This window comes from Ixodes scapularis, unplaced genomic scaffold (genome assembly GCF_016920785.2).
Source record: "Ixodes scapularis isolate PalLabHiFi unplaced genomic scaffold, ASM1692078v2 PGA_scaffold1__304_contigs__length_218370807, whole genome shotgun sequence".
Taxonomy (NCBI): domain Eukaryota; kingdom Metazoa; phylum Arthropoda; class Arachnida; order Ixodida; family Ixodidae; genus Ixodes; species Ixodes scapularis.
This window is the reverse complement of record NW_024609846.1, coordinates 158,938,459-158,955,332: the sequence shown is the minus strand read 5'-3', so window position 1 is coordinate 158,955,332 and position 16,874 is coordinate 158,938,459. Positions and strand designations below refer to the sequence as shown.

General features: G+C 42.7%; 1 protein-coding gene across 1 annotated transcript in view; it reads right to left on the bottom strand.

The window, feature by feature from the left end:
- The window catches only part of LOC120845185 (juvenile hormone acid O-methyltransferase-like), a 41,663-nt gene extending 32,767 nt beyond the window's left edge, over nt 1-8,896 (bottom strand). Inside the window, exon 1 of the mRNA XM_040216990.3 lies at nt 8,345-8,896. Coding sequence (XP_040072924.2) covers nt 8,345-8,896 — 552 coding nt within the window. The remainder of the gene's footprint in view (nt 1-8,344) is intronic.
- Nucleotides 8,897-16,874: the final 7,978 nt, after the last annotated feature.

Genomic DNA, 16,874 nt, shown 5'->3' with positions numbered 1-16,874 from the left:
AATTGCGACATCGTTTGTGGACCCGCTCAAGTGGCGAGCACGCTGAACCTCGACCGAGGTCTGCAACAGAAGCGGTAGACACGAATGCCTTGGCATCGCCTAGTGCTGGCATCGTGCCTGTTGTGAGACACTGCAAGGCGCGGTCGCGGCGAAGCGCATGCCCGCTATGCGGCGAAGCGTGGATCGACTATGTCAAGACTTAGGAGAAGGCCAAATGCGGGCCTTGTCTTCCAGGTGTCATTTCTACGACCAACCTGTAGCCTATCGATCGCCTTCCGGCGTGCCAGACTGAAAACATTATTTCTTATAATATGAACACGTTGACTTCCGCCTCAATGGCGTGCAACTTGCGCTCTCTAGTCAACTGGTGGCCACTCGAAAAGTCCGGCTGCTCGGGAATCGATCCCGGAACCTGTGCAACAATAGCGAAGCGGAGCTAGATGGAACCTAACCAGGAGGAAACGGATATAAACTGTTGCCATCAGCTTTGAACGTAGCCGCAGCAAGGGTGAGATGAGACGCAAATATATATATATATATATATCACCTCAACTCAGGCACAAATGTTGAATCGTATTTTTTAATATTTTTTTTAAATACATGATATCGGGCAACTATTATAACAAAAGAAAACGCAAACGGCAAGTTCGTCGGATTTTTTGTTCTCAAGTTACAAATCGTTGGAGCGGCCAAGGTCGAAACTGACGTTTTTCCAGCTTATCGGGGTGCCATATTTCACTTTATCCCTTTTCCTTACTTTTTACGCTACATCAATATAACTTTTAGAGAACACTCTCGACATGTTTTTTATGTTAATTAGGTGTCTAGGTCATAACATTCTTAATGTATCTTTTTTTTATTTGGCGAACCGCCTCTCTGCAACGATATTTGACGAAGTTCAGAAAGCTGTGCTGTATGACCTATTAAACATATTTTTATAATATTTACATCCCCGTAAAGCTATAATTACACTTTTTCTTTGACTGCAATTTCAATATCATGCAATAACTGTACATAGCGGTACATTTGCCTGAAAAACGGATATTTAGAAAAAATATCAAGTTTGGAGTCGATTTTCTAAGAAAACCCACCTTTTATTTCTTTTATTTTTTATTCAACGTTGGGTAAAATATTAGTCTATGAGGAACTACCAACAGAAATTGTAATACATTGTTTTATGGCCGTTATTAAGACTAGAATCACGTACTATGAGGGTTTTGAACGGAGATTCGCACAGGCGCACTGCTGAGCAGAATTTGCCCTATGTAAGGTTTTCTACTTATCGTTAGCAGTTACCTCAATATCCGACCATAAACATGAATTAAATTTTGAGTAGTGTACTTAAAAAACGTTACTCAGAAGTTCGTATCCACAAGCGCGGGCACCCAGCGCTTACTTCCTCTCAATACGGGGGAATGCAGATCGTTAGAGAATTCCTCTGGGGCCTTTTGCTTTCGGTCTGAGTTTGAAATACCGAACTTGATATGTAATTGCATATTTTCTTATGTCAAACAAATATGCAGTGCATATACATATGGGTGGTTTCATCTCAACATAGGCAAGGACTTGGGGTCGAATTTTTAATTTTGACCGATAAGATGTATGTTTTGGAAAAATCCCTCCTGTAACAGGGAGTGCAAACCGCAAGTTCAGGTGATTTTTGTTCTCGAGTTATGGACATTTAAAGCAGCCGATGCGCAAACTGACATTTCTTTCTTCTGTCGGATGTGTCATGTTTCACTCCTTTCTACTTTTTTCCCTCTTTTTGGTAGTGCAGAAAGTACCTTTCTTGCGCCACTCTCAGAATAGGAATTATTTATGGTCAATAATTTTATTGTGAATATTTATCTTCACTCTTCTTTTAACTTTTGTCAAAGTGTGTCCTTTTGACAATATTTGTCAAAGTTTGACCAGCTCTTCCGTGTGACCTATTTCAGATATAGTAACATATTTAGTATTTTCAGAAACCTAAGGGTATACTCCTTTTAATGATGACAAATTTGCTGTTGTGCGTAAAAGAAAAAGGACAGTATTTTTTGTAAAGTAAGGACTATTTCAATAAATCTTGCAAGTTGTAGATCGATTTTTTAAAAAAACCTAGATCTAGCTTCCTATTGCAGTGCTGTATAAAGTAAAATAACAGATTGTAATTTTTGGTTTTATGGCGGGTTATAAAAGCTTACATTTAGTTTTTTCTTCACTTGTCTGCAGTAATACAGGTGACTCACAAAATACAGGAACTCCCAATCAAAGCCTCTGAAATGTTTAGTAACTACCTGTGAATTTCTTTACTAAACGAAGATTCAAACGGCGAGTTAAGCTAATAAAGCAACTAAGTCATAATATGATTGCTGTTTTTTTAATTGTCATACCGCCTCTCTGCAACAATGTTTGACGAAGTTCACCAAGCTGTGCTGTGGGACCTAATCAATATATTTTATGGTCTTTAAATCACCGTAAATCTCCAATTAAGCTTTCTCTTTTAAATATAATTTGAATTTATGCGCTAAACATGTAACACAGAACTTCTGCCTGAAAAACGAATATTTAGAAGCACTTGCAAGTTTGAAGTTGATTTTCTAAACAAAAAACACTTCATTTCTTTCATTTTTTACTTGCATTTAGGTAATATAGTATTCCGTCAGGAACTACAAACAGAAATTGTAATATATTGTTTGTATGGCGGCTATTAGGATTCGAATCTCGTGCTGAGAGATTTTTAAACGAGACTTCGCATAGAGGCTCAGCTGAGCAGAATTTCGACCTATGTAACGGTTTCTAATTAATGTTGATACTTACCTCAATATCTGAGCGTAAAATACAGTGAAGCAACAATATCTATCCTAACAATATTTATTTAATTGGCACTGGCGTGATTTGCAAGGTGTGTGATCTTCGCACTATGTATTCATGGAGAAGGTACATATGCCATCTAGACTCCTGGACAAACTTAACTGAAGAGGAAAAAGTCTGAGTAACCCGGCATGAATCACTGAAAATAGAAATGGAACCTAAACACATGACTAGCAGATTTGAAGCCTTACACGCTACGTAATGCTCGTTATTTTACGAAAGAGTACGTACGTGCACAAAATAAACCGTATTCCTAAGCGTCAGATACAAAATCATACGTATTTATTTGCACTGCAGATTTGTTTCACATTAGAAAATATGACAATTACATATCAAGTTCGGTATTTCAAACTCAAAGCCGAAAGCGAAAGCCCCCAGAGGACATCTCTAACGATCGGCATTCCCCCGTACTGAGAGGAAGTAAGCGCTGGTGCCCGCGCTTGTGGATACGGACTTCTAAGTACTTTTCTTTAAATACACTACTCCAAATTTTACTAATGTTTATGGTGGATATTGAGGTAACTGCTAACGACAAGTAGAAAGCCTTACATAGGCCAAAATTTTGCCCAGCAGGGCGCTTGTGCGAAGTCCCATTCAAAACGCTCACAGCACGAGATTCGAGCCAAAATAGCGGCCATACAGACAATATATTACAATACTGTTGGTAGTTCCTGGTAGACTACTATATTACCTACCTAACTGTGAATAAAATATGAAATAAAGAAAATGTGGTTTTTTTTTTTTTAAAAAGTCGATTCCAAACTTGCTAGTTCTTCGAAATATCCGTCTTTCAGGAACATGTAGCGCATTATATATTTATTTCACAATATTGAATATATATATAAGAAAGGAGCGTAGTTGGAACTTTACGGTGATGTAAAGATCATAAACATATGTTGAATAGGTGAGAAAGCACGGCTTGCTGAACTTCGCCAAATATCGTCGCAGAGAGGCGGTTTGACACATAAAGCAAAAATACATTAAGATTGTTATGATCTAGAAGCTTAATTAGCATAAAAAAGCGTATGTCGAGAGTGTTCCCAGAACGTTATATTGATGGAGCGCAAAAAGTAAGGAAAAGGGATGGAGTAAAATATGGCACCCCCGACAAGCTGGAAAAACGTCAGTTTCCACCTTGGCCGCTTCAACGGTCCATAACTTGAGAACAAAAAATCCGACGAACTCGCCGTTTGCGTCTTCTTTTGTTATAAGAATCGCCCGATAACAATTTTTTTCTTAAATTAAAAAATTGTCCCAAATTTCGTGCCTGAGTCGAAATGAAATCACCCATATATATATAGGTGGTTTCATATTAAATCGGGCAGGCTAAAAGGGTCTCATTTTTAATTTTTACGAAAAAAAAAATTATGTTTTGGGGGCATTTTTCAAAATAGAGGAGGGTGCAAACCGCATGTCCTCCGCATTTTTCGTTCTCGAGTTACGAAGCGTAGCAGCCGCAGTGGCAGAGACTAGTGTTTTTGACCGCCGTCGCAGGTCGCGTGTTTGACACCCTCTGCTGGCGCTAGTGTTTTTTATACACATTTGTAACTTTCAACCCTCCCTCCTCATTTAATAGGTATTTTAATGATACCTTGACGAATTCAAATATTTTTAAAAAAACTTTGTTTTCTAAAACAAATGCCAAACTCATCACTCAGGTCGATTTTCGGTCAAATTTGACAGGTCATTACTTTGTCTGTACCTAAGGTAAATTTTCTTTCTTTGGCTCTATGGAAAGCTATAAGGAAGCCTATTATAGATATAATAATATCATTATGATTTGTTGAATAGCCGCCCCGCTACCTTCACGTAAACGTTGTAAGAAATAACAAATGTTGAAAGTTTAAAATCATTTTTAAAGTTATTTTTGTAAATTTTTATTTTTTAAATTTGTTTAGATATATTAGTCGCCTACAAGAAACAACAATCTAAAAATGTAATATTTTGGTTGTGTGTCTTCTATTCGAGCCGCAATCGCGTGAAATATGTGCTCATTTCACTGAATTGAGCACACATTTCACGCGAATACGGCTCAAATTGAGGACATACAACCAAAATATTAGATTTCTAGATTGTTTTTTCTTGTATTTAACTAATATATCTAAAATAATCTAAAAAATACAAATTTACTAAAATGGATTTTTTGATAAAATCAACCTCAAATTTTCAACATTTGTTATTTCTTACAACGCTTACGTAAAGGTAGTGGAGCGGCTAGTCAACATATCATAACGATATTAATATATCTACAATCAATGGGCTTGCTTTGGGCTTTCTATGAAGCCAAAGAAATAAAATTTCCCTTCAGTACAGACAAAATAATGACCTGTCAAAGTTGACCAAAAATCGACCTGAGTTTGTTTGGTTTTGTTTTCTAGAACAAATGCCAAACCCGTCACGGGTTTGACATTTGTTTTAGAAAACAATATTTTTTAAAAAATATCTGAGTACGTCAAGGTATCATTATTGTACGTGTTAAATGAGGGGGAAGGGATTAAAAAGGTGTCGAAAAAACACTATTGTGGTTTTTCTTGCGACTTGCGACGACGGGCAAAAACACTAGCTTCTGCCACTGCGGCTTCTACGCTTCGTAACTCGAGAACCAAAAATCAGGGAAACTTGCGGTTTGCGCTCTCATCCATTTGAGAAATGCCCCTAAAACATATATTTTTTCGTGAAAATTAAAAGCTGGACCCTTCCAGCCTGCCCGATATGGGAAATTTCCTCTCAAATCGTGCAGAATAAAAAAGTCTGATTTTTATATTTTCACGAAAAAAAATATATGTTTTGGGGGCATTTATTAAATGAATGAGGGCGCAAACCGCATGTTCCCCAGATTTTTTGTTCTTCAGTTACGAAGCGTAGAAGCCGCAGTGGCAGAAACTAGTTTTTGCCTGCCATCGGAGGTCGCGTGTTTGACACCCTCTGCTGGCGCTATTGTTTTTTCTACACCCTTTTAACTTTTCTCCCTCATTTAGTAGGTATTATAGAGATACCTTGATGTATTCAAATAGTTTTAGGAATTTGATTGTTCTCTAAATAACAAGTCCAACTCGTCACTCCGGTCGCTTTTCGGTCAAATTTGACAGGTCATTACTTTGTCTGTACTTAAGGTAAATTTTCTTTTTTTGGCTCTACAGAAATCCCAAAGCAAGCCTATTATAGATATAATAATATCATTATTATCTGCCAAGTAGCCGCTCCGCTACCTTCACGTAAACGTTGTGAAAAATAACAAATGTTCACACATTTCGCGCAATTGCGGCTCAAACAGAGGACATACAACCAAAATATTACATTTCTAGACTGTTTTTTCTTGTAGTCGACTAATATGTCTAAAAAAAGTTTAAAAATAAAAATTTACAAAAATGGGGTTTTTGTGGAAATCGACCTTAAACTTTCAACATTTGTTATTTCTTACAACGCTTACCTGAAGGTAGCGGAGCGGCTGGTCGACAGATCATAATGATATTATTATATCTATAATGGGCTTGCATTGGGCTTTCTGTAGAGCCAAAGAAAGAAAGTTTACCTTAAGTAGAGACAAAGTAATGACCTGTCAAATTGGACCGAAAAGCGACCGGAGTGACGAGTTTGACATGTGTTTTAGAAAACAATCAAAATCCTAAAAATATTTGGATACGTCAAGGTATCTCATTAATACCTATTAAATGAGGGAGAAAAGTTAAAAGGGTGTAGAAAAAACAATAGCGTCAGCCGAGGGTGTCAAACAGGCGACCTGCGACGGCAGTCAAAAAACTAGTTTCTGCCACTGCGGCTTCTACGGCTCGTAACTCGAGAACAAAAAATCGGGAGAACATGCGGTTTGCGCCCTCCTTCATTTGAGAAATACCCCCAAAACATACATTTTTTTCGTGAAAATTAAAAATTAGACCCTTGTAGCCTGCCCGATTTGAGATGAAATCACCCATATATATATATATATATATAAATATATATATATATAAACGAATATGTGCAGATGAATGAACCGTACTTAATCCAATGAACCAAGGAATCAAAGGTTTCAGGAACCCGCCGAAAGCCAAAAAATTGGCGGAGCCAGGATTTTTTGGCTTTCGGCGAGTTCCTGGAAACTTTGATTCTTTGATTCATTGGATTAAGTACGGTTCATTCATCTGCACATATTCGTTCATATCCTCCTCTGAGACCACGTACGATGGTGTGGAGTGCCCGTGTTGTATATATATATATATATATATATATATATATATATATATATATATATATATGCATGTACAGGGTGTTCCAGAGAACGCAGGCCAAATCACTCCTGCGAAAGCTACACATCGCAACAAAAAAAGGCTTGCGGCGTTTTGATCTTGGGCCAGGGGCCCATTTAGGAAAATTATTAAAGTCCGGGATTATTGAGCTGTTATATTATTTTTGCGTAATTAACTTTTTTAATATTGCGTTTAAGGGCATGGTTTAAATGAGAAAATTGCTCAGCATCACCGAAAAACACCAAATCAACAAATTGCTGAACGATAGAGAGCACGCGAAGCATTTTACGGCTTTCTGAAAAACCGCACAAAATCGACGGGTTTTTAAGTTTCGATTTCCTTTCGGAGCGCATCTCAGCCCCGGCGGCACCGTGCCACATGGAGAGATAGTGCAACCAGCGTCTGCTGCGTCGCGCGATGACAGCGCAGCAGAGGTTGGTTGCACTATTTCTCCACGGCTCCACGGGGCGCGGTGCCGCCGGGGCTGAGAAGCGCTCCGATAACAAACCGAAACTTAAAAACCCCGTCGATTTTGTGCGGTTTTTCAGAAAGCCACAAAATGCTTCGCTTGCTTTCTATCGTTCTGCAATTTGTTGATTTGGTGTTTTTTGGTGATGCTGAGCAATTCTCTAATTTAAACCATGCCCTTCAACACAATATTAAAAAGTTAATTACACAAAAACAATAAACAACGTGATTATCTCCAACTTTAATATTTTTCTAAATGGGCCCCTGGCCCAGGACAAAAACGCCACAAGCCTCCTCCGTCCCTTCCCCCCCCCCCCCCCCCCCCTACCCCTGACTTACTCCCGGCGGCGCACCGCTATTGCTCGCGCGCGCTGAAGCATCAGAAAAACAGCTGCAGACATTCCCCCGTGCTCTTGCTATGGTTCGGACAACATCAGAGCGATAGAACGAGGTCCATGTAGGGTTTCTGAGTAAGGTCATTACTTTAGAACGATATATGAGAAGTTTTTTTCTCTTTTTTTTTTTTTTGAAATGAGCCAAATCTTTGAGAAAAGAAACAGATAAACAAGAATGTGTTCTTATCGCACTAGCCTTGAGACCTGTACCGCGACCACCTTTACATTTGTTGTTCTCGCGTAATACGACCGATTTCAGAATCATAACTTTTGGGAACGATGTACCCTCAGATACACTTTGAATTTCAGGCAAAATTGGATTAGTTTCGGTTTCTAAATTTAACTCATTCAAATAAAACAAAATGATATAAACAGTATCGTTACCTCTCCATACGCTTTCCATGAGTCCATCTGGGCGATTTTCCTCCACACCTCGTAGCCCGTCCAACGTGCCACAAACAGAAGCAGGCACTCTCCTCCGGAAGTCATCAGGTCGGATATGTTCCTGAAAGCGGTCACGTAGTCCTTCGCCCAATGTAAAGTGTAGAAAGAGTAGACGCGGTTGAACTGGCCGTACTTCCTGACAAGTCCAGACACGTCTTTCGAGATGTCATGCACCTGATACTCGATCTGCGGATGGGCAAAATTCTCTCTCGCGTAGCGCACCATGCTTTCGCCAATGTCCGTTGCCACGATCCTCCTGCAGGGCTGGCAGCGTGGCAGGAGTTCTTGGCGAGTGAAGTCGCCGGTACCACATCCTATGTCCATGAACTGCTGGTCCGCGCTGGGTCTACATTTAAAATTGATTCCCAGACGTTCGAGCGTCCTGATGTTCGTCGTTCGCTGTAGGTCGTTGGTCTTGATATAGACCTCCGGGAGGAATGTCACGGCTGGTCGAGGTTCTTCGCGTGCTTCTGCGATCGAAGGATCCGCCATGTTTCGGGAGGAGCCCAAAGCAACCTGACTCGTAATTTTCTTCCAGTGAAAATTCTGAAATTCATAATTATAAATAATGACTCAATAATTTCTTCAGCATTCTGTTTCACGCTAAGGCCGACAGTATCGAACTCTTTGCGATACGATGGGGCCAATCAAACAACGCGAAAAGTGGTTCGTCATGGCGCTCGTCACCTTTGTGCGATATCAGACTTGTACTTTACTCGTAGCAAGTAGTCAAAATGCTTGTAATATATTTTTTTCCGAGAAAAGATTTTAATCGTTTAGAAACTTTCTATAAGGAAGAGTCACAAGAGTAATTTGATTTAAGAATTGGGATTAGGCTAGTTGGTTCATTCAAATAGGCCTAGATGGTTAAAAAAAACGCGGACGAGGAAGAAGCACAGCGCCAGCCCGTGTAGTACCTGTCTCTTCCTCTTCTGTGTGTGTGTGTTTTGTTTTTTTGTGTTTTTGAGTCCTCTAGGTCGTAATCTGATTACTTTTGGAAGTACTGACATCATTCTTGTAACCATTAATATTTCTTTCCTCCCTCCCTTTTTTTTCAATGCGCAATTTGTTTTTGCAAGTTTGTAACGAACGTATCTTCGAACCAAGTCTCCCAGAGGAAGTTGTTTTACCAACAGTGGTGAATTAGGAATGCGACTACCTTATTGAAAATAACGCTTCAGCCCTGATGCTTTATGGGTCCCCTCAACGCTTCAAACACTTTCATCCCTGAAACCCCTTCAGCCCTTTAAACCACTTAGTCCTTCAAATCCCTTCAGCCCTTCAGACGTTTCAGTATTCAAACCGCTGAGTCTCTCAGACCTCCTCAGCTCTTCAACCATTTAGACCCCCAAATGACTGTGAATCATAGACCAAAAATTCAGTTTAATATGTTAATGAAAATTATTTTCAAACACCGTGTTTTACATGCACGTTGTAACTCAAAATACGTTAAGAAACAACGTTTACTCAACCCTGAATGCAAGCAGCAATAGACAAAAGCGACCACACCAATTAGGGACAACCGTGTTGATTGTCGCAAAAAATATCTTTAAAGGAACCGCTGGGTGAATTCCTGAGATGTACAGCAGTTCAAGTAATAAAACCCAGCAGGTGCCCCTCGCACCCACATACATGTTTTCAGTAGCACGTTTATCAACAACCACGAACGTTCAACTAACATCCGCCACCGTTGAGAAATCCTGAGCACAGTCACGGTGACATCCCTGATGTTGACGCTACGGCGTCTCCGCCGTTCTCTTTGCTCCCTGGATGCTTCTGAAGCCGGACGAACGAAGAGGCGTGAAAACCAGGCCACTGAGCGACCTTCTTGATCAGCGCGCCCAGCTGCTTTAGAAAATAGATCTCTTGCATGGGACGGGAAGCCTATACTGAGCGTCCGTTTTTTGTTGTGCATTTAGTTTGCGCTCGTTGAAGGAGAAAAAACAGGGTGGTCAGTTTCTGATGAATCATGTATATCGACCAGTAACAGGTTATCTTCAAAGAAACAGCAAAAGGCCCCCCTCCCCATTTCCACCACGCACCTTTTCTCTCTGGTGATCGAGTACTTGGCGTCCTTAGACATCCCTAGTCCCCCCCCAGCCGGTGAACATATTCACAGAACACACACACACAAAAAAGGGGCCGCGTTAACCAAAGCCACGATAGAATATGGACTGGGGAGCGTCTCATTTTTTGACATTGGTTGCGGACGTCCTATACGAAATGAACAAGTGTCTTCTCCGACGCGCATATATATTCAAGGGTCACAAGATCTCTCCCACAGAACCATTAAAACGTTTTTGATGGGTGCAGTGGTTCACGAAAAGAAGACAGACCACACAGCCCTTAAAAAAAGCTTTGGTGGGTCTCTTACACCCTTTATAAGTTCTTGAAGGGTACACAGACCTCTTAGAAAACTTCGACGAATATCTCAAATCCCTGAAACATTTCTGTAGAGTACGTCAAAATGTTTCAGAAATACTGGTGGGCCCCATAGAATATTTTTCACAAAGGGGTAGCTTCTAATTTGGTATCCTTAATCAACAAATGGGCAGTATGAAAAACCAGTCTTCAAGCCGAAAGAAAATATATCGTTCCCAATACCTGAAATAATTGGAAAAGTAACGGGAACTTTTTTAAGAAGCGGCCAATTAATTCTTTCCCAATAATCGAGTAATCTAACTAAAGTTTTCTAGAAATAGTAATTGTAATCTATTTTTTTTTTCGGGATAAGTACATGCCTACACTAAACTCAATGACATCCAACGAAACTGAATTAGAATTACTCTTTTAGAAAAACACTAATCGTAATGCAAAAATAGTCTAAAAGCCGGGAGATGTCATTATTAAAATAAGAACACCGACCTCACATAACAAGAAAAACAACTTCATTAAACGTTTCGACTCTCATGCGGGAGGCATCATCAGTACATACACAGTCACCGTGGTTGACCACGTTGACTGTGTATGTCAACGTGGAAAACCACGTTGGCCACGTTGGCCATGTGTATGTCAACGTGGTACACAGGAATGAGAGAGCTTCGGTCAACGTGGTTGACCGAAGCTCTCTCATTCTTGTGTTTGTACAGATGATGCCTCCCGCATGAGAGTCAAAACGTTTAATGAAGTTGTTTTTCTTGTTAAGTGAAGTCGGTGTTCTTATTTTAATCACTAATTGTGATTGATTGCTTTTTCCAGTAACGCGTAAAAGACTCCAGCTTACTCACTGACAGCTAAACACACGCGGTTATGTGGCTTTTTATATTCACGCTTCCCGCTTCGCGATTGTTTCTTTGGGTTTCTTGTCGCCAAATGGCTCAACAGCAATGGCTGCAAAGAGATTCCAAGATGTTCGGTACAAGGCACGTTCTGAGTTTATTTCTTAAAAGGCTAGACACTATAATTTAGTTTCATTACCGCGTTAGGGTCCATTTGGAACCCACACTGAAGTGACCTTTGCTAGAATCTCTATCTATACTTCGCTTAAACGTATGTCCCGATGCTGCCGACGATACGTGCGGGAACCATCAAGCAGCCGAAGAAACGCCAAAACATGCTGTTCGTCGGATTTCGGAGCGTCTTCTATCATCGCTAAATCAGTCAAGTACATAAAGGAGTGACTTGCGCTTTTGACGTGGTTTAATTGGTCTCATCAGCTTGTGACATTAGTTGCGTCCGGACTTAAGGTGAAATTAAGTTTAATTATAGGATAAATTGAGCCGTTTTGGTGTAAAAAAAACTTTATAGAATTGCGCACATCTCTATTTTAGTATCAATCCTTAGCCTTACCTTTATGACAGAAGGGCGCAGGTACGAAGTACAGTTGTAGAGGGGCCTAAAAAGACAATATTTTCCGCCTGTCCGTGGCGTGCAGAGATTTCTTGGAATCTGTGTCGTTCTTCGGACCCCGGCGAATGCCCGATACTCCGGACCAAGACAAGAGTCGCGATAATTCGGGGACGGAGGTCAAGAGCCACGCAAACTGTTTCAGCTAGAGTTCCTGTATAGGCTCCCTACGGGAGCCAGAGTTGCGCGTTCATCCACTTAGCGCCGTCTTTCCTGTACGGCATGTGGATCCTGCTCCTCGCGTGACTGAATTCTGTGAAGAGCGGCGCCACGTGTTCGAGGCGCGCGGCGCGCTCAAAAGCAGGGGAACGTACTGTCGGGGCGCGTGCAACGTCTACTTTCCTGCACGGCATTTGTTCCGGATCCTCACGTGATCGGATCTCGGCGAATAGCGGCACGGCGGCACGGCGGCACATGGAAAACAGACGCGCAACTCTGGCTCCCGCAAGGAGCCTACACAGGAACTGTAGTTTCAGCTAGTGCGCCTAGACTTCAGACGTTTCCAACTGCTCGCTCGTGGTCGTGTTTTACCTCGTACCCTCTCCTCTGCCCCTCTCCCAAACGGCCGAAGCGGCCGCGAGAGGCGTTTGCCTCCGTCCACACGACGACGACGGCACTGGGAGGAAGGACAAAGCTCACTACCGGCAACGTCTCCCTGAAACTCATCACCATGAACTTTATGAAGCCTTTTCTTCGACAATTACGCTCTTGGCGTGATGGACACGAATGCTGCTGCGAAGCGTATTGAGCGAAAACCCCCATGCCGCAATGTGTTGAAGTTGTGGTACCATCTGGCGCCTACATGCTGACAGCGAAAATGCCCCAATCGGTTTCTGCCGTGCACGTAAATATTTATTTCTGGGATCTCTTTTCATGTGGAATGTGCGCCAGAAGTGCCTTTTGAAAGCCGCACGTGAATTGCAGTTCCTAAAACGTAATTTGCATAGTAGCAGCCACACTCCGAAACCCGCGTTCATGGATGATTCTCCGGTGTCTGCATTGGCTCGTGGTTAGATGTACCGTAAACTACCTTATTGTCGTGGGTTCAATATGTTATAGACAGCCAGATGGCGCCCCTTGTGCACTTGGTATATAAAGGGCTTGTCGCACGAGATTAAGAGAGATCAACACTCAGCAATATTGCATGCACTCGTCAACGCCGCACTGTCCCGAGAACTCGCTCATCATTACAGTGGCGACGAGGAATTTTAAGTGTTAAACTGCTGCCGTCGGACTGTGCACCTGCTGGTATGCCGGTGGTCGGCAAACTAGAGCCGTTTAACGCTGAAATGAACTGGAGCGAGTACCGAGAGCGGGTTGAACAGTACATCATCGCTTACAATGTCAAGGCTGAGAAACGGCGAGCCGTTTTACTTTCGTTTTTTGGGACCGGCCATATATTCGTTGCTTCGAAATCTGCTGGCTCCTGTCAAACCGTCTCAGGCAAACCTAAAAACCGTGTTCAAGGTACAGATGAGCATTTCTCACCAAAGCCGTCAGAAGTCGTTGCAAGCTTTAAGTTCAATGCACGGATGCGTCATGACGGTGAAACAGCGGCGGATTTCTTTGCTTCTCTGAACAAGCTCGCGGACAATTGCGGATTCGGCGCGTTCCGAAATAGAATCCTGCGAGACCGCATCGTTGGAGGTATTAACGACGAGGTGAAACAAAGGCGACTCCTACAGTTTCCAAATTTGACTTTCGATGGCTCAAAAAAGACGGTCGTTGCAATGGAAGCAGCGAAGAAAGACTCGCTGGTACTCTCAACGTCTATCCAGTCAAACGTCGCGTCAGCTAACGCCGTGTCACTGATGCAGCTGCGAAGCCGAAGCGGAAGACTGGCACCATTTCGTTTTTTCGCTCCGGAGGCGAGAATTACGCCACACAGTGCCGTCCTGCAAGTACCACTTGTCACAAGTGCCGGGACAAGGGGCATCGTGTACGAGTGTGCAAGGGGGAGACAGCGGATGCTACCGCCGTTGGCCCGACGATATTACACTAGAGTGCTGAAATCGGTTAACACCTTGGATGAAGCGGGCCTGTCGCAAGATGTTTCACTGCCAGAAGTCTGCGAGAGGTGGGAAATGACATCTTCTGCAGTTGACTGCCAACCTTTCCGAGTGGAAGATACGGTGAACGGGACTCCATTGCTGATAAAACTTGACAGGGCAGCAGCATGTCTGTTTTGTCTGAGGAATCATTTCGACACGGATTTTAATCAAAGTACTTGGACCCGTTGCGCGTCATGCTGAAAAGCTATTCAGGTGAACTTTCCCCAGTTCAGGGAAGCCTTACTGCAACGGTGAGACTTGGAAACCGCGAGTGTCAGGGCATCCTGTATGTCGTCTCTGGTACCTGCCCATCTGCGCTAGGACGTGGCTGGATGAAAGGCTTCGGCATCGAGCTTTCGCAGTGTGCTTTGATGGGCTAGTTGGTTCATGACTAGATGGAACAGCGCGGAACATAGGACAGAAAGAACAGGACAACACGAGCGCTGACTTACAACTGACTGTTTAATGTGAAGCGAAGGAAGAAGAAGAAATAAGAAGCGAAGGAAGCAGAAGAAATAAACTGAAAATAAGGATTAAAACAAAATACTTGCAATGAAAATAACTAAAAGACGAGGGAAAAGCAAAACAAAAACAAAAGTGAAGAACAGAAAATAACTTTTTAGAAAAAGCAAGGTTCATTACGTGCTCTCGAGATATGCGATTTCCTTCCTCAACAGGGTCACGGAAGGCATGCTGACTGCGCTTGTGTCTTTCTTAATGATGGAGAACGCTTCGATGATCTCGCGCGTGCGACAGTCTCTATGGTGTTTGATAATCTCGCATCTGTCAAATGCTGGGACGCAGGCACACGCTGCACAATGCCTGGCTAGGTTGCTGCCAGTGGTCGTTCCCAAAGAGGCGCGGTGTTCTCTCAGACGATCGTTGATGCACCGCCCGGTCTGGCCAACGTACGACCGACCGCACGATAGCGGAACGTCGTACACGACGCCTTCGACACACTCGACGAAAGGATTTGCATGGCTCTTCTGGCATTGCCTGATGGAGGTGGCAGAGGGGTTGGTAGAGTTTACTTTTTTGCACAGACGACCCAGTTTGTTAGGTGCAGAGAAAAGTACCTGAACGCCTGCCTTGGCTCCAACCTTTTTCAGGTTGTGGGACAGGCCATGGATGTAGGGTATGACTGTCCAAGGAGATCTCTTGCGTGTATCTTGAGGCTTGCTAGTGGAGCGACGCGACTCAAGAAGGAGCTTTTCTGCCAGGCTACTCAGCAGAGGTTGCGGGAAGCCTGCGGACAGCAGCCTAACCACTTGGGCATTGAAGCCTCTCTCAACCATAGAGACTGTCGCACGCGCGAGATCATCGAAGCGTTCTCCATCATTAAGAAAGACACAAGCGCAGTCAGCATGCCTTCCGTGACCCTGTTGAGGAAGGAAATCGCATATCTCGAGAGCACGTAATGAACCTTGCTTTTTCTAAAAAGTTATTTTCTGTTCTTCACTTTTGTTTTTGTTTTGCTTTTCCCTCGTCTTTTAGTTATTTTCATTGCAAGTATTTTGTTTTAATCCTTATTTTCAGTTTATTTCTTCTGCTTCCTTCGCTTCTTATTTCTTCTTCCTTCGCTTCACATTAAACAGTCAGTTGTAAGTCAGCGCTCGTGTTGTCCTGTTCTTTCTGTCCTATGTTCCGCGCTGTTCCATCTAGTCATGAACCAACTAGCCCATCAAAGCACACTGCTCAAGTTTATTTCTTCTACATCGGGCCCTTTCCTTCCTAATCGAGCTTTCCAAGGTGAAGGATATGAACGTGGAGACTTCTGTTGCAACCTCGTTGCTAAATACTGCAGCATCTTTGATGAAGGTCTCGGAACTTTCAAGGTGGTTTCACGCAAACATAAATCTTCAGGACAACGCCAAACCAAGGTTTTTTAAGCCTCGTGCAGTTAAATTTGCGATACTTGACAAAGTCAACGAGAAGTTGCAACGCACGGAACGGTAGGGAGTTCTACGTTCAGTGAAGACTTCGGAATGTGCTGCCCCTATTGTACCGGTCTTAAAACAAAATGGGCAGATACACATCTCTTGAGACTTCAAAGTTACTGTGAATCTTGTGACTGTACCTGAAAAGTACCCCCCATTCCGCGAGTGGAAGACCTGTTTGCTAAGCTGAGTGGAGGCGAGAAATTCAGCAAGTTGAATTTGAAAGATGCGTACACATCGCGACACTAAAGTCAAAAAAGTCAAATTTGGGGGTTTTACGTGCCAAACCAACGACGGGCATCTGGCACGCCCCAGCGGAGGACTGAGGATTAATTTGGACCACCTGGGGATCTTTTGACGTGCAACCGAAAGCTCAGTTACACGGCGTCTTCTCCGCAATAAGCCTCCGTCAGATTGCGGGCACCTCGGCCGGGATTCGAACCCGCCACATGGGGATCCGTAGGCCGACGCTCTCGCCTCGGAGCCACCGAGGCGGCTCTCGCGACACTGTTAGCGCGAATACGACATCGGCGCATTTTCGCATTTTACTTCTGAATAGTTTCAGCGAGCACTAAATTGTATCACTTACATTATAGAACTAAATTAGCTCTTTCCGTAGCAATAATAACTTGAATG